Here is a 21,366-nt window from a genome sequence, read left to right as displayed (position 1 = left end):
CAAGTCATTTCTTGCCGGTTAGTAAAAGTTTCATGGACTTTTCTGCCCTCCATGGCTTCTAATCATGATCCTCAGATCTCAGCCCCCTGAGCTGCTAGGATTACAATTGTGATAGGATTACAAGTGTGAGCCACAAGCACTGGGCTCTGCAGACCCTTTTTAACACCCTGAATCACAGGGCCTCATGCATCTCCCAGAGCCCCAGAGTACGCATGTGGAGTATGTGTATGTGTGTGTGTTGTGGGGGGGAGGTGTCCGGTTGGGAGGAGGATCTGATTCCTGTTTCCTGCGCCTACTCACTCAGACCTGGGAGGTGACTGAGAGTGGAGGGGACTCAAGGGTGAGTGCTTGGGGCACCCCTGGCAGGATACCTAGGTTGGGGGGGCGGAATGAGGAAAGAAGTGAATGCAGGTCTGTGGGGTGGAAGGGGAGAATGGGAACCTTCGAAGGGGCAAAGGGTTGGGGAAGAGCTGGCTAGGTGATGAGGCTGCTGGGCTGCCTCGTTCTGTGGCTTCCTGACAGAGCTGGTCTCCAGTCCCTATCATCTCTTAAGAACCTAGGCCTGGAGGGCAGGGACTGATGTCTGAACGGAGGTTGGGGGCTTTCCCCTGCCTCATGTCCCAGCTCTGACCCTACACTCTTTGTGGTACTGCAGCCTCCTTCCCCACAAGAGGAAGAGAAGTCCAGGCAGATTCCTGGATCTCTTGGTCTTAGTCTCTGCTCTGTCCCCCTCCCTCACCTCCTTAGGCATCTCTCTCCACCAGAGCCTCTCTCTATGGCCAGACCTGGGGCTGGGCAGGGGATAGAGAATGGGGGACCAGAAGAGACCACGTTGGAGCCCTCCTGGGGTCAGAGAGGCTCCAGGAATCTTCATGGCAGGAAAAGGAGACTAAAAATAATCCGGAAAGGGAGAGTCCAGAGAGAGGAACTGGGAAATGGGAGGGGGGGTGGAAGTGGAGAGAAGAGGGCTGGTCAGAGCAGGGAAACAGTGATGCATCCCTTCCAGCCCTGGCTGGGGTGTGTGTGTGTGTGTGTGTGTGCGTGTGCGTGCGTGCATACACACACACACTCCACCCAGAGAACACAGAGCACACACACGCACACACACACACTCACAGTCCTACAGAGCACTAGATACAGCACACACCGAAGCCATACACCAACCCCACACCACACACATTTCACCAGGTGCGGGCAAGCCAAATCACCCTCATTGGGCTCACTGATTCTCTGCCCCGTTCTGGATCTCTGCCTAGCTAGTCCCAGCCTCACTGTCTTCTCTAGCTTGTGGACAAAACAGTTGAAAGACATAGAAATGGAGCTTGGACTTATAGCACACGCTTGTAATCCCATCATTTGAGGTCAGCTTGGGTTATATAGAGAGAACTTGTCTCAAAAAGAGAAAAATTGGGCTGGGAAGGTGCCTCAGTGGTAGAGTGCTTGCCTCGAATGCATCAGGCCCTGAGTTCGATTCCTCAGCACCACTTAAGTAGAAAAAGCGGAAGTGGTGCTGTGGCTCAAGTGGTAGAGTGCTAGCCTTAAGCTGAAGAGCTGAGGGACAGCGCCCAGACCCAGAGTTCAAGCCCCACAACTGACCAAAAAAAAAAAAAAATCATGTGGTATCGGTGGCTCACATCTGTAATCCTAGCTACCCAGGGCACTGAGATTTGAGGATCACAGTTCCTAGTCAGCCTGGGAAGGGGAATCCCTGAGATTATTGATCTCCAATTAACCATTGAAAAACCGGAAATGGAGGTATGACTCAAGTTGTAGAGCATTTGTCTTGAGTGGAAAAAGGTAAGGACAGCTCCCAGGACATAAGTTCAAGCCTCAGGACAGCACAAAGAAAGAGAGAGAAAGAGAGAGGGGGAAGGGGAAGGAAAAAAAAGAAGGGAAGGAAAAAGGGTGGGGAAAAAAAAAAAAAAAAAAGGGGGGGGGTGGGGAGAGAGATCCTAAAGGCTGCTAAGGAGGCTCTAGGGTTGAGAGGTAGAAGTCAGGAGGCAGAATTGGGAAGTATTTCAGATTTGGGGGAACTGAAGGGCTCTCTCTCCCCCAATCTCCTTAGGGGATGACTCACGAAGGACACCCCATTGCTTCAAAGAGCTCAGAGGAAGATGTCGGCCCAGTCCCTTCCTGCAGCAACACCCCCTACTCTGAAGCCCCCTCGGATTATCCGTCCTCGACCCCCTTCTCGGTCCCGAGCCCCTCATTCTCCAGGGCCTCCCCACAATGGCTCCTCTCCACAAGTGCTTCCCAGAAACTCTAGTGAGGCGCCAACCCCAATGTGCACCCCCATCTTCTGGGAGCCTCCAGTGGCATCCCTCAAGCCTCCTGCCCTCCTGCCTCCCTCAACATCGAGAACCAGCCTCGACTCCCAGACTTCACCCGACTCACCTTCCAGCACCCCAAGTCCAGTGTCCAGGCGTTCCATCTCTCCAGAACCTTCTCCTTGGTCTCCAGTCCCTCCACCCAAGCCCTCAGGGTCACCCCGCACACCTCTGCCCCAGCTCCCCTTACCCGGGGGCCTGACCCAGGATGGTCCTGCCTCTGCCCCAGGCACTGTGCGGAGACTGGCAGGGAAGTTTGAATGGGGGACTGAAGGTGGAGCCCAAACAGCAGACTCACTGGAACGGGGCTCCCAAGGGGGCGTGAATGTGAATGGGGAGAAAGAGGGTCCCCAAGATGGCCTTGCTGGACATGGGTCCCAAGAGAACGGCGCTTCAGGTATGTACTTGTGGGCCTGGCTCCTAATTGTTGTCAATGCTTGAAGAATGGAGCTTTTCTTTTTCCTTTTCTTTCTTTCTTTTCTTTTGTTGTGTGAGACTGGGATTCCAAATTGCTATCTGATTACTTGTTTTTGCTCATTGGTGGGTGCTCTACCCTCTGAGCCATGCAACCAACCAAACTGGGAGCTTTTTTTTCTTTTTGCCAGTCCTGGGACTTGAACTTAAGGCCTGGGCACTGTCCCTGAGCTTCTTTTGCTCAAGGCTAGCACTCTACCACTTCTGGCCTTTTCTGTTTAGGTGGTTATGGAGGAATAAAACCTAGGGCTTGCATGGTAAGCAAACTACCACTAAGCCACATTCTCAGTCCTTTGGGAGCTTTGCTAAAGTGGATTTTGTAGAAGTTGGAGCTGTTGTTCAAAGTGGTAGAGTCCTAGCCTTGAGAGAAAAAGGTAAGGGACAGTGCTCAGATCCTGAGTTCAAGCCTCGGTACTGGCAAAATAAATAAATAACTAAAAGGATTTTGTGTATGGGCATTCTTTAGATTCTGCATATCTGAGTGTTTGAAGGCAATCAGGATGGAGATCTGTAGATGCCCAGAACTGGACTTTAGGGTTGGAGAAAGCCTAAGCGGGGTTGAGACAGAGTCTTGATATGCTGCCTAGGCTTGGCCCAAACTCATGATCCTTCTGCTTCAGCCTCTTGCACAGACAGGTGCCATCATGATTAGCTTCAGCCCAGCTCATTAACAATACCATACCCTAGAGACCCCCTGGAGTACTGGCCATGCGTATCACCATTACCTTTTTCTGAAAATTTCCTGTCTGCCACAGATGCTGCACTGGCCTGCCCTCCTTGCTGTCCCTGTATGTGCCACCTAGCTCGGCCTGGCATGGAGCTCCGCTGGGTACCTGTGGGGGCCTCTGAGGATAGTCTCCGGACCCCCTGCCGGGCCTCCCCACTGCATTCCTCCCGGTCCCGCCCCAACCCTCCAAGTATCAGTCATCCTGCAGTGGTCCTCACCTCCTATCGCTCCACCGCCGAGCGCAAACTCCTGCCCCCCCTCAAGCCCCCCAAACCAACTCGGGTCAGACAGGATGCCAGCATCTCTGTGGACCCCCCACAGCCAGATGTCGATCTGCCGGCTGAAGATGGGATCCCAAAAGGTACCGAGTCTGAATGGGGGTGGAGGGGTGGGTGGCTCTGGGCTTGGAAGGGATGGGGTGGAGGTAGGTGTAACAGATTTAGCCAGCCAGGGTCCTGTGAGCTCTGTTAGCAGGAGTTAGTAGCAAGGTGTAGCAGCCAGATATAGTAGGGAGTTTATGTTGGGGCTGGGGTCAGGAGTCCAGGATCGGGGGTCCTGGAGGCTTGCTCTCATTGCTCTGGGTTCTCTTCAGGGGACAGGCCTGATGAAGCTCCTCAGAATGCTCCCTCTGCAGCCTTGGAGAGAAGGTACTAGACTGGCCACCCCACCCCACAGTATTGTCCTTTCCCACCCATTCCACCTGAGGGCAGACTAATCTTCAGCAGTACCAAGAAGGAGACTCCAGGGCTCTAGCATTTCCAATCTCAGATCTGTGCCTTCTGACTATGTCATCTCACATACATCTTTACCTTTTGGGGATTGCAGTGTCCTTGTCTAGGTAATGGCGATACTCATGGCCACTACTCCAGGGGGTCTGTGGGGTACGATATTGCTAATGAGATGGGCTTAAGCTAGTCATGATGGCATATGTCTGTGCTTCTGGCACATAAGAGGCTGAGGCAGAAGGATGGTGAGTTTGGGCCACGCCTGGACCATATATATCAAGATCCTGTCTCAAAAAATACAACAAGCAGCCAGGCGCCAGTGGTCATACCTGTAATCCTAACTACTACTCAGGAGGCTGAGATCTGAGGATTGTGGTTCAAAGCCAGCCCAGGCAGGAAAGTCCGTGAGACTCTGAGCTCCAATTATCCACCAGAAAACCGGAAGTGGCGCTGTGGCTCAAGTAGTAGAGCAATGGCCTTCAGCTGAATTGCTGAGGGACAGCACCCAGGCCCAGAGTTCAAGTCCCACGACTGACAAAACAAAACAAAAAGCAACAAGCAGGGTGCCAGTGGTTTGAGCTGTAATCTTAGGTATTCAGGAGGCTGAGATTTGAGGATCTGAGGATCACAGTTTGAAGCCAGCCCTGGCAGAAAAGTCTATGAGATATATCCCCAATTAACCAGCAAGAAACTGGAATTGTAGGTGTGGCTTAAGTGGTAGAGTGTCAGCCTTGAGTGTGAAAGCCAAGTGTGGAATATTAGCACAAGCAAACAAACCAATGAAGAGCTGACCACGAACCATTTTATTTATTCTTGTGCCTGTCCTGGGGTTTGAACTCAGAGCCTGGGCACTATCCCTGAGCTTGTTTTTGCTCAAGTAAAGCCCTGTACTACTTGAGCCACAGCTTCACTTCTCGTTTTTTAGTTTCTTAGAGATAAGAGGCTTATGGGCTTTTTCCACAGATCCATTTTAATTTCCTTCTCTCACCTTGGAATTATGAATGCAAATACAACTGGAAACCATGACCTTTTCTTTTGTTTTCTAGGCTTGTTAATCATCTTAGATTAGCCATGTTTATCAGAATCCTGGTAATCCTGATAAATCATTTATTTAGCCAACATTTGCTAGAGCCAAGGGTGGTGGTGGGGCTGGTGTGAGTTTGGATTTGACCTCTGTGTGTGTGTGTGTGGGGGGTGGTTGTGTGGCTTGAACTCAGAGCCTGGGTGCTAACCCTGAACCCTCTTGGTTCAAGGCTTGCATCGTACTATTTCGAGTCACAGTGCCACTTCTGGTTTTTAAGTGCTCAATTGTAGATAAGTCTCACAGGGACTTTTCCGCCTGGGCTGGCTTCGAATCTTGATCCTCAGATCTCAGCCTGGTGAGTAGCAGGATTATAGGCCTGAACCATATATGCCCAGCTGACCAATAAGCTTTCATGAAGGTACAAATAGGACCTTCTAGACAATGATTGCTATATGAGAAGGCTGGAATCAGAGACTGAGAATCTCTGGTATACAAGAGTTGAGTTGACAGAAATCACTGGGTCTCAGTTAGTTTAGGGCTTCCCCAAGAAATGAGGCATAAGAAAATCTGGAGTTTGATCTAGGAAGAGAGTCCCTGCATATACCATGTAAGTGTGTAAGTGTGTTGGGCTTCCATCTCTTTTGGTGTTATGTGAATAGTTCCCATGGAGTAGTCCAAAGTGGTGACCCCAGAGGCTCTCATAATTTTATTTTTGTGTGTATGTGTCAGTACTGGGGCTTGAACTCAAGGATTAGGTTCTGTCCCTGAGACTTTTTTTTTTGGTTGGTCATGGGACTTGAACTCTGGGCCTGGGCACTGAACCTGCGCTCTTCAGCTCAAGGCGAGTACTCTACTGCTTGAGCCACAGTACCACATCTGGTTTTCTGTTGGTTCATTGGAGGTAAGAGTCTCACAGATGTTTCTTCCCAGGCTGGCTTTGAACCGTGATCCTCAGATCTCAGCCTCCTGAGTAGCTAGGATTACAGGCGTGAGCCACCGGTACCCAGCTCCCTAAACCTTTTATACTGAAGGCTAGCGCTCTACTACTAGAGCCACAGCTCCATTTCTGCTTTGTAGTGGCTAACTGGAGATAAGTGTCTCACAGATTTTCCTGCCTGGGCAGGCTTTGAATTGCAGTCCTCAGATCTCAGCCTCCTGAGTAGCTAGGATTAAAGGTGTGAACCACTGGTGCCCTGCTCCAGGCCTTTCTTTTTATGTGTGCGTATGCCAGTCCTGGGACTTGAACTCAGGTTCTGGGTGCTGTCCTTTAGCTTTTCTGTTGAAGGTTGATACTCAAGACCACTTGAGCCACAACTCTACTTTGATTTTCTGGTGCTTAATCAGAGATAAGAGTCTCACTGACTTTCCTGTCTAGGCTGGCTTTGAACCACAGTCCTCAGAGATCATCCTTCTGAGTAGCTAAGATTAAAGCTGTGAGCCACCAGCACCAAACTGCCTTTCCTTTCTTTCTCCATAGAGAGGAAGAGGGGCTGGAGGAGCTGGAGGGGCTGAAGGAGCAGAATTGGGAGCTGCCGCTACAGGATGGTGAGCCCCTGGGGCTGCCCTTGTGGCCATCAAAGCAGCGGGAGGGGGTGGGGGAAGGTTTCTAGACTTCCCTGATGTGCTCTGCCTGCCTTCCAGAACCCCTGTATCAGACATACCGGGCAGCTGTGCTATCAGAGGAGCTGTGGGGTGTTGGTGAGGATGGGAACCCCTCTCCAGCGAATCCTGGGGAAGCTCCCACCTTTGCAAGACTCCCCGGGCCTCGCAATACCCTATGGCAGGAGCTGCCAGCTGTGAGAGCCAGTGGCCTCTTGGAGACACTCAGCCCCCAAGAGAGGCGCATGCAGGAGGTAGGCACATCTGGATGGCACTGGACAGACTGATAGAGGAACGTTGTGTGAAGACCTCCCTCCCAAACCTGAATGTGGCCACCCTTTCTTCCACAACCCTGCCCTTCTTCCTAGAGCCTGTTTGAGGTAGTGACATCGGAAGCCTCCTACCTGCGTTCTCTGCGGCTGCTCACTGACACCTTTGTGCTGAGCCAGGCACTCCGGGACACGCTCACCCCTCGTGATCACCACACGCTCTTCTCCAATGTACAGCGAGTCCAGGGCGTCAGCGAGCGGTCAGTGGGGGGAGGGCAGTGGGGGTCCTTCCAGAATAGGATGAGAACGTCTCAGTTGAGCCAGGCCTTTCCTTTTTTTTTTTTGGGGGGTCCAGTTGTGGGACCTGAACTCTGGGCCTGGGCACTGTCCCTCAGCTCTTCAGCTCAAGGCTAGCACTCTACCACTTGAGCCACAGCGCCACTTCCGGCCTTTTTCTTTATTGCTTATGTGGTGCTGAGGAATCGAACCCAGGGCCTGAGGCATGCAAGGCAAGCGCTCTACCACTGAGCCACCTTCCCAGCCCCCAGCCAGGCCTTTCCTTGCATACACAGTTCCTAGTGCTCATCTCAACAACCCCCACCCATGGCTTGCTTTTCCCATCCCTTCAGGTTTCTAGGCACGCTACTGTCCCGCGTACGCTCTTCCCCCCACATCAGCGACCTGTGTGACGTGGTGCATGCCCATGCAGTGGGTCCTTTCTCTGTGTATGTGGATTATGTGAGGAACCAGCAGTATCAGGAGGAGACCTACAGCCGTCTCATGTGAGTCCAGGGGCTCCCCAATTCCATGGGAATTGGGGGTGTCACAAGACCCCATCTGGATGGTGCTATATAGTGTATATATACATACACATACACACATACACACTATGTTTTTCCTATATATAATATACCTTTAACTTAGGCACAGTAAAAGGTTAACAGTAACTAATAATAAAATAGAAAAATTACACTGGCTGCTAATGACTTAGAGCTATAATCCTACATACTCAAGAGGCTGAAATCTGAGGATTATAGTTGGAAACCAGCCTGGGCAGAAGAGTCCTTTTCCAATGAACCAGCAAAATGCTGGAAGTAGCTCAAGTAGAAGAGTGCCAGATTTTGAGTAAAAAAGCTAATGGAGCTGGGTGCAGGTGGCTCACACCTGTAATCCTAGCTGTACAGGAGGCTGAGATCTGAGTATCACGGTTCAAAGTCAGACCAGGCAGAAAAGTTTGTGAAATGCTTATTCCAATTAAGCACCAGAAAACTGGAAATGGAGCTGTGGCTCAAGTGGTAGAAAGTTAGCCTTAAGTGAAAGAGCTCAGGGACAGCACTCAGGCTCTGAGTTCAAGCCCTGCAAATGACAAAAGAAAAAAAAAGCTCATGGAGAGTTCCCTGGAACTGAGTTCAAGTCCCACTACTGGCAGGGGAAAAAAGACAAATAAATTATAGCAATATAATACAATAGAATTGTCAGTATCACAATTCTTGAGCTATTATTGTTATTATTATTGTTGTTGTTGTTATTTTTAATTTTTTGTCGGTCGTGGGGCTTGAACTCTGGGCTTGGGTACTGTCCCTGAGCTCTTCAGCTCAAGGCTTGTACTCTACCGCTTGAGTCACAGTGCTACTTCTGGTTTTCTAGTAGTTTTTTTTTTTTTTTTGCATTTATTGGGCAACTTCTTTTGGTCTGCGACTTGGGCTGTAACCTTCTTAATCCCCTAAGATCGCTGCCACAGTCTCCTTGCTGTCTCTGGGCACATTGTCTGTAGCTGCCTGCTTCCCAAGGAGTGGCGGTTAGCATGCTAACCATGGCACTGCCTTTTTCCCTTTCATTGGATGGTGTAGCGTTGAAGTGGCCACATTGCATGGTGAAGCCCTGGTGTACCATCAGACCTCAGCTCAGACACACAGCCCTGCAGTCCAGCTTTCTTTTTTTTTTTTTTTAAGGTGACATTTTTTTTTTATTCTATTTTATTTGTGAACATACTGTACAGAGGGGTTACAATTGCATGGGCAGGATAATGCGTACATTTCTTACCAAGCATTGCAGCCTCCTCCTTTGTTTACCCTTCCCATCCCTTCCCAGCCTCCCCCCTCCCCCCATCCCAATCCTTCTCCTTCCCCCCTCCCTCCCCCCCCTAGTAGTTTTATTGGAGATAAGAGTCTCACAGACTTTCCTGCCCAGGCTGGCTTTGAACCGTGATCCTCAGACCTCAGCCTCCTGAGTAGCTAGGATTACAGGTGTGATCCACCAGCACTTGGCACCCATTATTATTATTATTATTAATCAGTTGTGAGGCATGAACTCTGGGCCTGGGTGCTGTCCCTCAGCTCTTAATTAAACTCAAGGCTACTTGAACCACAGCACCACTTCCAGCTTTTTTTGATTATGTGGTGCTGAGGAATCAAACCCAGGGCCTCATGCATGCAACACTAGCACTCTACCACTGGGCCACCTTTCCAACCTTTAGGCCCATTATTAAGTAAAATAAGGATTACTTGAACACAAGCACTATGATGCTAACACAGTAAATCTGACACCTGGGAAAATAGTAAATAGTAGGTAGATAATGAATACAACATGGATACACTGGCCAAAGGCAAGGTTCACATCTCACATCCCGGATCAGATGGAGTGAAGTGGTTTAAAATTTCATCATTACATTACCCAAAATAATGGTCCACTTAAAACGTATGAATTGTTTATTTCTGGATTCTTTTTCTTTTGCCAGTCCTGGGGCTTGAACTCAGGGTCCGGGCACTGTCCCTGAGCTTTTTTGCTCAAGGCTAGAGCTTTACTACTTGAGCTAGAGTTCCACTTCTAGCTTTTTGGTGGTTAATTGGAGATAAAACGCTCACAGACTTTCCTACCTGGACTGGCTTTAAACTGTGATTCTTAGATCTCAGCCTGTTGAATAGCTAGTATTACAGGCATGAGCCACTAGTGCCTAGCTTATTTCTGGAATGTTCTATTAAATATGTCTGGACTGGTATTCATTTGGGGTAACTGAAAGGGTGAGAAGCATGGTTGGTGGGGGGGGGGCACAGCTGTATCCCAGAGGTATGGGAGGAAGCCGGGGAGGAGAGTCGGGGTAGCCAGCTGGGTTTGCTTCTGCAGGGACACAAATGTGCGCTTTTCTGCGGAGCTGCGGCGTCTGCAGAGCCTGCCCAAGTGTGAGCGGCTCCCGCTGCCATCCTTCCTGCTGCTGCCCTTCCAGCGGATCACCAGGCTCCGCATGCTGCTGCAGGTACCACCGGCCAGGAAGCCTGTTCTTCCCCACCAGCCCCAAAGGAGAACTCACCCCCAGGCCCCACCATGACCACAGGAATCCTCCAAACCCTGAGTTACAATCTGGGCCTCTCCATCTAGGACCTGCCCTGCCCTACATAGAAGTCTCCAGTGCCTAAGGGGACAGGAAAGGAACCTCTAGCTGGAGATTAGTGTTCTAAACTTCCCTCTTGATCTCTAGCAGATCTTACCTCCAAAGGGGCAGATACTGGTTCTTTGAGGAATGAAAAACAAAATACAACCTTAGCTATTCCACTGGTTGGAGAAGGCTAAAATGCTATGGTGGAGAAGCAAAGTTACTGTGTCTATTTGTACAATTAGAATTTCATGGGAGAACCGCAGGATGTAGCCTAGTGGTAGAGTACTGCCCAGCAGCTGCATGACCTTGGGTTCAGTCTCTAGTATTTCTAAACAAATGAACAAACAAAATCACATCCAGAAAAGGTATGTTTGGGGTAATACTGGGAAACAAATGGTTGAGAATCTCTCCTTTATTATAAAATATGACTCTTTCCTAACCAGCTCACCCAGCATGGGGATTTTAATGTGAAAAATTCCCAACTAGGGGCTGGGAAGGTGGCTCAGTGGTAGAGCGCTTGCCTTGCATGCCTGAGGCCCTGGGTTCGATTCCCCAGCACCACATAAGCAAAAAGAAGAAAAGCCGGAAGTGGCACTGTGGCTCAAGTGGTAGAGCGCTAGCCTTGAGCTGAAGAGCTGAAGGACAGCGCCCAGGCCCAGAGTTCAGGCCCCACGACCGGACCCCCCCCCCAAAAAAAAATTCCCAACTATTCAACTATTCTTTTTTTTTTGGTCAGTCATGGGGCTTGAACTCTGGGCCTGGGTGCTGCCTCTGTGCTCTTCAGCTCAAGGTGAGCACTCTACCACTTGAGCCACAGCGCCACTTCCAGTTTTCTAGTGGTTTATTAGAGATAAGAGTCTCACGGATTTTCATGCCTGGGCTGGCTTTGAACCATGATCCTCAGATCTCAGACTCCTGAGTAGCCAGGATTACAGGTATGAGCCACTAGTGCCCTGCTCCAACTATTCTTTCCTTCCCTCCCTCCCTTTCTCCCTCCCTCCCTCCATCTTTTCCTTCCTTCCTTCCTCTCTCATTCATTTGTTTGCTCTTTTTGTGTGTGTGTGGTACTGGAATTTGAACTCAGGGCTTTTTTATTGCCAGGCAGTTGTACCACTGGAACCATGACTTGTCTTTTTTTTTCTTTTTTCTTTTGCTAGTTTTCCAATAGGATTTTACATTTTGCCTGGCCAGTCTGGATTCTGATCTCCTATTTATGCTTCTCATATAGTTGGGATGACAGGTGTCCACATGGCACCCAGTTTTTTGCTGGTTGAGATGGGGGTCTGACACACACACAGATATATAGAGATAGGTAGATAGGTAGGTAGGTAGGTAGATAGATAGGTAGGTAGGTAGGTAGGTAGGTAGATAGATAGATAGACAGACAAACAAGGTCTTGCCTTGAGCTTCAGTCCTCCTGTCTGAGCTGTCTGAGTATTATAATAACAAGCATGGAGGCTCAAGAAGTTATGCAGTTGGTCTGTGGTGAAATCTCTTGACTCTGTTGAAACTAATCCCTCAGTTCTGTGAACCCCAAAGACAGCATCTCTCCCAAGCCAGGCTGGGTCCGCTGAGCAGGGGGAGGGTGGGGGAGGACGTGAGTTATACCTTCTGTTTTGCTCCCAGAATATCCTGCGCCAGACAGAGGAGGGATCCAATCGGCATGAGAACGCCCAGAAAGCCCTGGGTGCTGTCAGTAAGGTGGGTGGGCAGGAAGAGGTGTGGAGGCGGGGGGAGGTGAGCAAGTGGGTTAGGGAGAAATGGAGTGGGTGCTGGGTGCTGAGTTGTCTCCCCTCCCAGATCATTGAGCGGTGTAGTGCCGAGGTGGGCCGCATGAAGCAGACTGAAGAGCTCATCCGACTCACCCAACGGCTGCGCTTCCACAAAGTCAAGGTTTGTCTCTGTCCAGATGTGCCCTCCTCCAGATGTGCCCCCCACCCCCCCATCCTGCGCTCCCCTTGGTGTGCCAAAGCCACACTCTTCCCTGCATCTTCTTAGGCTCTGCCGCTGGTCTCCTGGTCACGCCGCCTGGAATTGCAGGGAGAACTGACCGAATTAGGGGGCCGCAGGGGGGGTGTGCTCTTCACCTCCCGCCCTCGCTTTACCCCCCTCTGCCTGCTGCTTTTCAGTGACCTGCTGCTCATCACTCAGCCCAAGAGGTAGGTCCTGCAGGGAGGAGAGGACTCCAGGCTGGGGTGGAGAGGAGGAATCTGGCAGGACCCCACGCTCTTGTCTGAATGCCCTCTTTCCCCCGGGCAGTGGGCAGCGGCTGCAGGTTCTGGACTATGCCCATCGCTCCCTGGTGCAGGCTCAGCAGGTTCCAGACCCATCTGGACCCCCTACATTCCGCCTTTCCCTTCTCAGCAACCACCAGGGCCGGCCTACCCACAGGCTACTCCAAGCCTCTTCCCTGTGAGTCATGTCTTCAGACGTGTGTGTGTGTGTGTGTGTGTGTGTGTGTGCATGCATGTGTGCGCACGCAAGTGCATGTGCGTGCTTTTGTGCACATGTGTGCCAGTACTGGGGCTGGAACTCAAGGTTCCAATTCTTGCTTGGCTTTTTCATTCAAGACTGGTGCTCGATTATTTGACCCATAGCTCCAGTTCTGGTATTGTGGGCCCTTAATTGGAGATAAGAGTCTCACAGACTTTCCAGCTGGAGTTGGCTTTGAATAACAATTCTTAGATCCCAGCCTCCTGAGTAGCTAGGATTATAGGTCTGAAGGCTTGAGCTACAGGCGCCCAGCTTTTTCTTTTGCTGATTAGAGTATTGAACTTATGAGTTTTTTGTTTTTGTTTTGCTGGTCCTGAGGCTTGAACTCAGGGCCTGAGCACTGTCCCTGATCTCCTTTTGCTCAAGGTTAGTTCTACCACTTTGAGCTACAGCTCCACTTCTGGTTTTCTGGTGGTTAATTGGAGAGACGAGTCTCACAGATTTTCTTTTCAGGGCTGGCTTTGATCTGCGATTCTCAGATCTCAGCCTCGTGGGTAAGTAACTAGGATTACAGGTGTGAGCCACCAGCATGTGGCTTGAGATTTATTTATTTATTTATGTTGTTGGTCATGGGGGCTGAACTCTGGGCCTGGGCGCTGCCCCTCAGCTCTTCAGCTCAAGGCTAGCGCTCTACCACTTGAGCCACAGCACTACTTCTGGCTTTTTCTGCTTATGTGGTGCTGAGGAATCAAGTCCAGAGCCTCATGCATGCAAGGCAAGCACTCTCCCACTGAGCCACCTTCCCAGCCCATTTTATTTCTTGATTCAAAGCTGGCAGGCACTTTACCACTTGAGCCACATGTCTTTCTGGCTTTTTGTTGATTAACTGGAGATAAGAGTCTCTCGAAGTCATCTTTCTGTGTGTGTGTTTGTGTATTTGTGTGCATGTGTGTGTACTGGGCCTGGGCTTGAGCTCTAGGCCTGGGCTTTGTTCCTGGGCATTTGTGCTCTTACCACTTGAGCTCCATTTCTGTCTCTTTTTATAGTTTATTGGAGAGTTAAGAGTCTCATAGACTTTCCTGCCCTGGCTGGCTTCAAACTGAGATTCTGATATCAGCTGAAGTTTTCTTTCTGGGCTGACTCTGAATCTTGTTTCTTAGATCCCAGCCTCCTGTGCAACTAGGTTTATAGGTATGAGCCACCGGTGCCTGGTTTCAGGAGTGGAGTTCTTACTTAGCCTGCATAAGGTCTTAAGTTCCTAACCTAGCATGGCAAAATAAATAAAAACAAGACAGGCATAGTAGTGCACACCTGTAAAAGCAGCACTCAAGAGGCTGGGATGCTAGGCGCCAGTGGCTCACGTCTAGCTACTCAGGAGGCTAAGATCTGAGGATCATGGTTCAAAGCCAGCCCGGTCAGGGAAGTGCATGAGACTCTTATCTCCAATAAACCACGCAGAAAACCGGAAGTGGTGCTGTGGCTCAAGTGGTAGAGTGCTTGCCTTGAACTGAAGAGCTGAGGGACAGTGCCCAGGCCCAGAGTTCAAGCCCCATGACCACCACCACCAACAACAACAAAAAAAGAGGCTGGGATGGAAGGATTACATGTTTAAGACCAACTTGGGCTACTTAGAGAGACTCTGTCCCCCCAAAATAAAACAACAATAACAACAAAAACTCAGCTAGGCACTGATGGTTCACACTTGTAATCCTAGCTACTCAGGAGGCTGAGATCTGAGGATTGCAATTTGAAGCCAGCCTGAGCAGAAAAGTTCATGAGACTCTTATCTCCAATTAACTACCAGAAAATTGGAAGTGGTGCTGTGGCTCAAAGTGGTAGAGTGTTAGCTTTGAGCAAAAAAGCTCAGGGATAGCACCATGGGCCCTAGTTCTAGTCCTAAGACCAAAACAACAGCAACAACAACAATAACAACAACAACAAAAACCCAAAGACAGAAACCACCTTGGGACCTTTCTCTAACCTCTCAGATCCCTCCTCCCCTTTCCCTTCTCTCTCCTCCATGGCCTCTGCCTCACTCACTCCCATGGAGGATAGCTTGGGCCAACTGTGCCCCTGTCTTTATTGCCACCAGATCAGACATGCAGCGCTGGCTGGGAGCCTTCCCCACCCCGGGACCCCTTCCCTGCTCCCCAGACACCATCTATGAGGACTGTGGTAAGTGTCAAAGAAGGAAAGGGGGCAGCAAGAGTGAATCCTAAGAGGAATAGGAGGAGAAGCTGAGAAGACTGAATCCTACTGTAATGTCACTGGTCCCCTTCCAGAGTGTTCCCAGGAGCTGTGTTCAGAGCCATCGACACCTTCCAAGACTGAGGGGCGTGTTCTGGAGTCCAGGGCTCCTCCCAAGCATCTGCACAAGAGCCCAGAAGGTAAGAGAATCTCCTTCCTTCCTTGCTTCCTTGCTTCCTTGCTTCCTTGCTTCCTTCCTTCCTTCCTTCCGTCTGTTGTGGTGCTTTAACTTGGGGTCCTGGATACTGTCCTTGAGCTCTTTTGCTCAAGAATAGTGCTCTAGCTGAGTGCCAGTGGCTCATGCCTGTAATCCTAGCTGCTCAGAAGGCTGAGATCTGAGGATCATGGTTCATAGCCAGCCTGGGCAGGAAAGTCTGTGAGCCTCTGATCTCCAGTTAACCACCAGAAAAACAAAAGTGGTCTGTAGCTCAAGTGGTAGAGTGCTTACCTTGAGCTGAAGAATAGAGGGACAGCGCCCAAGCCCAGAGTCCAAGCCCCACAACTGACAAAAAAAAGAAAAGAAAGAAAGACGAAAGACAAAAGAAAAAAGAATAGTTCTCTACCACCTTGAGCCACAGGTCCACTTTTGACTTTTTTGGTAGTTAATTGGGGATGAGTCTCACAGACTTCCTTGCCTTTGCTGGCCTAAAACTTTGATTCTCAAATCTCAGCCTCCTGAATGGCTGGGATTACAGGCATAAGCCACCTGTGCTCAGCTTGCTGCTGCTTTTTCTACCAGGTGTCTTTATTATTTCCCTTACCCACCATGATCCCCAAGGTCTGAGACCCCAGGGGGGAACCTGCTTTCCCTCTTCTCTTGACCTGTGCCCCCACCCACCCTATTTGTGTGGCTATCTCTCTTTCCCCAGGGTGGCTGAAGGGGCTTCCTGGGGCCTTCCCAGCCCAGTTGGTATGTGAAGTCACTGGGGAACAGGAAAGGAGGAAGCATCTTCGTCAGCACCAGAGGCTTCTTGAGACTGTGGGACCCTCTTCAAGCACCCCCAGCTCCCCATCAACCTAATGCAGGCTGAAGATGCTGGTAGTGCTTTGCAAAGAAGATACAACCCATCATCCAGTCACCCGACCATCCATCCGTCTTGTAGGATTCATTGTCAGTGGAAACACTACCTCTAGTGGCAACCCTGAGTTTCAGGACTGAGCAGACAATGAAGGCCATCTGACCCTACACAATAGGAAAAATAAGAATGGCTTGGATGTGTTGCCAATCTAGACAAAGGCTTAGTATAGCACTGAGTGAGTTGGCTGAACCTTTGGCCAAGGAGTATTCTTATGTGCTCACAGCCAAGGAAGATGAAGCTGAATCAATGAATTGAGAAAGGGCTATGTTGGAGAAATAGCCCTATCATCCAGAAGAATGGAGAGAGCCATCCAGCCAAAGAAGATGGTGATCTGGGCTCAAATGCCCAATAGCCACTACTTGGTTCTGGCCCCATGCTTTGAGTCTGAGAAGTACTTCCTGTGCCCTCTCAAGACACTTCTCTTCTAGAAGAATCTAGAACGTGCATCTCAGAGAATCTGTGTGTGCCTGTGCTTGTATGCAGCTGTGTATATATGAATCAGGGAAGGCAATTCTGTTGAGCATGATGTATGTGTGGTGGCTTACCCTTTCCTGTGATTAAATGCCTTATTTCTTCTCTCAACCCTGCATTTTCCTGTTCTTCTCTCCAAGAAAAACATCAAATCTGTGCTCCAAAAGTGGGCTGGGTATAGCTTGATAGTTAGTAGCCAGGGCTGGAGATGAGTGAGGGCCTTGGATTTGGGTGTCTTGGAGGCCATGGGTCCATGATGGTTGAAGGATGATGTTATAAAGCCTTCAAGAGGCCTGGCAGAGGGGGTTGAGGTACACAAGGTGGCTAGTAGATGGGGCTCCAGACCTCCGAAGCCTACAGGCTCTTCTCCTTCCCCCAAACATTGGCTCCATAATGCATGTCTGCATATCTGCCACCTGCCATCAGTCAGCCAACCTCAATTGCAAGCTGCAAGATGAGCCAGATTCTGGGTTTGGATGGAAAAAATAAGAGGTGTAGATCACAGATTGGCTAGCCAGTACCAGGGTCCTCCCTTTAACCTTCCCCTGTCCCAGAAACATAGAGCTCAATGGGAGAGAGAGCAAAGAACTGATGGGGCTGTGGCAGACCCAATCAGAGTGTCAGAGAATGGCCTCATGTGATTTCAGAGGCTGGAGATAGGGGAACAGAGAGTTGCTGGAGAGCGGGGCACCCACACCTGGCCTGGGACAAGGCTTTCTCTGCAAGAGGCCATCAACCTACTACTCTGTACTGTATGTGTGGCAACTTGCCCAGGACAGAAACTGCCATGACAACAACAGGAGGTAGAGAGACTCTGGAGACTCAGAGAGAGAGAGAAGGGCACTGGCATTTGGCAATTCCACAATGTTGGAGATGCTCCTAACAAAGTGTATGGCAAATGGGAAACTTAATAAATGTTAGTGGAAGCTGGGTGCCAATGGCTCATGCCTGTAATCCTAGTTACTCAGGAGGCTGAGATATGAGGATTGCGATTCAAAAGGTGCTCAAGGCTGGTGCTCTACCGCTTTGAACCACAGTCCCACTTCTGGTTTTCTGGTGGTTAATTGGAGAAAGAGTCTTATGGACTTTCCTATCCAGGCTGACTTTGAACCATGATGCTAAGATCTCAACATCTTGAATAGGATTATAAGCATGGCCTACCGGCATCCTGATCTAGGCAGGTTACACTCTTCTGAGAGACCATCAGTCTCTCCCTCTCTCTCTCTCTCTCTCTCTCTGGGCCACTTTTCCTTTTCCTTTTATTTTGTGGCCATACTGGGGCTTGAACTCAGGGCCTTGGTGCTGCCCTTTAATGTGTGTGCACGTGTGCGTATACATGTACACACATGCACGCCCGTGCTGGTTCTGAGGCTTGAACTCAGGGCCTGGGCACTGTTCTGAGCTTTTGTGCTCAAGGCTGATGCTCTACCACTTGAGCCACAGTTCCACTTCTAATAAAGATTTATTTTGGTTCATGTTTTTTGTCCTTGGTACTTGGCCTTTGGGCCTGCCACTAGGTAGTACATGATGGCAGGGAACAAATGATAGAGGAAGATTGCTCACCTCATGGTGGATGGGAAGCAAAAAAGAAAAAGAGGAATTGGGGCATTCCTTAAGTTTTTTTTTTGCCAGTCCTAGGGCTTGAACTCAGGGCCTGGGTGCTGTCCCTAAGCTTCTTGGTGCTCAAAGCTAGCACGCTACCATTTGAGCCACAGTGCCACTTCTGGCTTTTTTTTTTTTTTTTTGAGTAGTTTGTTGTATATAAGAGTCTAGTGGGAACTTTTCTGCTTGTACTGACTTTGAACCATGATCCTCAGATCTCAGCCTCCTGAGTAACTGGGGTTACAGGCATGACTCATGACCCCTCAGATATTTTTTAAGTGTTAGAAAGATGACAACACAGTCAGGATTCTGGTTATCAGCAGAAACTGGTATTTCTGGAGAGCATAGTGGGTTTTATAAAGAATCATTGAGAAAGCTGATGAGTGAGATTTACAAATCAAGCAGAAGTAAGGTTTTATAAGTGAACTAAGAGCTGGGCACCGGTGGTTGTAATCCTAGTTACTCAGGTGGCTGAGATCTGAGGATCTCCATTCAAAGCCAACCTGGGCAAGAAAGTCCGTGAGACTTTTATATCCAATTAACTACTCAGAAAAAGCCAGCAGTGTCCTTGTGGCTTAAGTGGTAGAGCACTAGCCTTGAGCAAAAAAGCTCAGGGGCATCCAGGCCTTGAGTTCAAGCCCCAGCTGGTGGGGGGGGGCAATGGGGGGAAAGTAGCTAAGGTACCTCCAAATGCACCTGCAGCACTGGTCCAGAAACCACATACTGGTGCAACAACCCAGTCCTGGCTATCAGGATGACAGGACAATCCCCTCCAATACATCCAGGGTTATCCACAGCTGATATGGCTATGGGTGCTACGCATTCCACTACTCCTGGCTCTGTACCATAGCCTCTATAAAATGCTTCTTTATTGTCCTTTATTGTCTTTATTGTCCACTGGCTCTGGAGATAATGGCCAGGGACATTGTATCTAGCTGATCCTACATTATGTACTTGCTCTCATTTGCAGGTTGAGAAAGTAGACTTTTCTTTCTTCCCTTCCTTTCCCTTCCTTTCTCTTCTTTTCCCTTCCTTTCCCTCCCTCCCTCCCTTCCTGCCTTCCTGCCTTCCTCTTGGTGCCAGTACTGGGGCTTGAGCTCAGAACCTCACATTCTCACGTAGATTTTTACTGAAGTCTGGGACTCTACAACTGAGCTACACCTTTACTTCAACTTTTTTTGCTGGTTATTTGGAGGTAAGAGTCTACAGAATTTTATTTTTTGGGGAGTTGGTCATGGGGCTTGAACTCTGGGCCTGGGTGCTGTCCCTGAGCTATTTGGCTCAAGGCTAGCACTCTACCACTTGAGCCTCAGCACCACTTCCAGTTTTCTGAGTGGTTTATTGGAGAGCAGAGTCTCATGGACTTTCCTACCCAGAATGGCTTTGAATCTCGATCCTCAGATCTCAGCCTCCTGAGTAGCTAGGTTTACAGGTGTGAGTTTCATGAAAGTCCATGAAACTCTTATCTCCAATAAACCACTAGAAAACCGGAAGTGGCGCTATAGCTCAAGTGGTAGAGTTTCATGGACTTTCCTGCCCAAGCTTTGAACTGCAATCCTCAGATCTCAGCCTCCCGAGTAGCTAGGATTACAGGCCTGAGCCACCCGCACCTGGCTCAAATATTTCTTTTGGAAGATTGACCCTCCCACAATGAGTTCTCAGAGCTTTTTCACTCAAGGCCAGTGCTCTGCCACTTGAGCCACAGCTCTACTTTCAGCTTTTTCTTTTTTTGGTTATTTGGAGATGAAGAGTCTCATGAACTTTCTTGCTCACCTGGCTTTGAACCTCTATCCTCAGATACAGGTGTGAGCCATGGGCACCTGACTTAAAGCCTTATATCTTGTAATAATCATTCCTTTTCATTTACATATGAGACGGTTTTTAGACTTCAGTGGCTAAACTGAGTAGTTGTAATAGAGATTGGCTTACCAAGCCTAAAGTAGCTGGGCACTGGTGGCTCACACCTGTAATACTAGCTACTCAAGAGGCTGAGATCTGAGGATCACAGTTTGAAGCCAGCCCAGGCACCAAAGTCCAAGAGACTCTTATCTCCAATATTGAGCACTGTGCCTTGAGCAAAAGCTCTGGGAGAACACCTAGGCCTTGAATTCTAGTCCTAGGAACTGGAGGGAAAAAGCCTAAAGTATTGGTTATCTGGCCTTTCACACACACAAAAAAAAGTTTGTCAGTTTCCTGCTACAGGACAGAGCTATGCCAGCCTGAGGCAAGGAAGCCAGGAAATTTATTCACCAACTTCTTCCACCTTCCAGCTATCTATTCTAGGCTTTTGCTTGGGCCATGCCAAGGCTGCTATGTTTACTCTTGATATTATTATTGAGTCTTCCGCTCTTTGTTCATCTGATGATGCTGAATTGAATCTCAGCGATCACTATTTACTTTACATATTGTGACACCATGTAAATATCTTCCATTACTGAGCTGATAATCTCCAGGATTACATTTCCTTTCTTGAACTATTTCCAGTTACCTTTGGAAACAATATTTGATACCTTTTCAGAATGCATGAAATCTGTTCTGTATAAAAGAATCTGTGTATGATCTATCTGCTGTACTTACTACCTAACCCAAGAACTGGATTAATACTAATTATGTGTGCTGGGGGGCTTACCATGCCCCGCTCCTCTCTTCCCAGCATACAATATAGTGTTTATTATTCCACTGAAAAAAAAAAGCCATGTAGACAGCTCCACTTATAACTCTAGCTACTCAGGAGGCTGTGATCTGAAGATCATGATTCAAACCAGCCCAGACAATTACCTCCAATTAACCATCAAAAAACCAAAAGTGGAGCTAATGGACAATATTTAGTCCCTGAGTTCAAGCCCCGGTCCTGTCATTTTTAAAAAAAGCAAAAAAGGGCTGGGAAGGTGGCTTAGTGGTAGAGCGCTTGCCTTGCATACCTGAGGCCCTGGGTTCGATTCCTCAGCACCACATAAGCAAAAAGAAAAAAGCCAGAAGTGGCGCTGTGGCTCAAGTGGTAGAGCGCCAGCCTTGA

At 49.1% G+C, this 21,366-nt stretch overlaps 1 protein-coding gene across 1 annotated transcript in view; it reads left to right on the top strand.

The window, feature by feature from the left end:
* Positions 1–16,851, top strand: part of Arhgef15 (Rho guanine nucleotide exchange factor (GEF) 15) — a 23,514-nt gene extending 6,663 nt beyond the window's left edge. The window contains exons 2-16 of the mRNA XM_013013198.1: positions 2,066–2,724; positions 3,557–3,889; positions 4,121–4,175; positions 6,755–6,822; positions 6,919–7,130; positions 7,245–7,405; positions 7,775–7,927; positions 10,269–10,398; positions 12,145–12,219; positions 12,319–12,411; positions 12,517–12,677; positions 12,778–12,930; positions 15,044–15,126; positions 15,234–15,338; positions 16,068–16,851. Coding sequence (XP_012868652.1) covers positions 2,115–2,724; positions 3,557–3,889; positions 4,121–4,175; positions 6,755–6,822; positions 6,919–7,130; positions 7,245–7,405; positions 7,775–7,927; positions 10,269–10,398; positions 12,145–12,219; positions 12,319–12,411; positions 12,517–12,677; positions 12,778–12,930; positions 15,044–15,126; positions 15,234–15,338; positions 16,068–16,219 — 2,544 coding nt within the window. The 5' untranslated portion in view covers positions 2,066–2,114 and the 3' untranslated portion in view covers positions 16,220–16,851. The remainder of the gene's footprint in view (positions 1–2,065; positions 2,725–3,556; positions 3,890–4,120; positions 4,176–6,754; positions 6,823–6,918; positions 7,131–7,244; positions 7,406–7,774; positions 7,928–10,268; positions 10,399–12,144; positions 12,220–12,318; positions 12,412–12,516; positions 12,678–12,777; positions 12,931–15,043; positions 15,127–15,233; positions 15,339–16,067) is intronic.
* Positions 16,852–21,366: the final 4,515 nt, after the last annotated feature.

This window comes from Dipodomys ordii, unplaced genomic scaffold (genome assembly GCF_000151885.1).
Source record: "Dipodomys ordii isolate 6190 unplaced genomic scaffold, Dord_2.0 Scaffold19, whole genome shotgun sequence".
In the NCBI taxonomy this organism is placed as follows: Eukaryota; Metazoa; Chordata; class Mammalia; order Rodentia; family Heteromyidae; genus Dipodomys; species Dipodomys ordii.
Note: the sequence above shows the minus strand (reverse complement) of the source record. Positions and strands in the feature narration are given on the sequence as shown.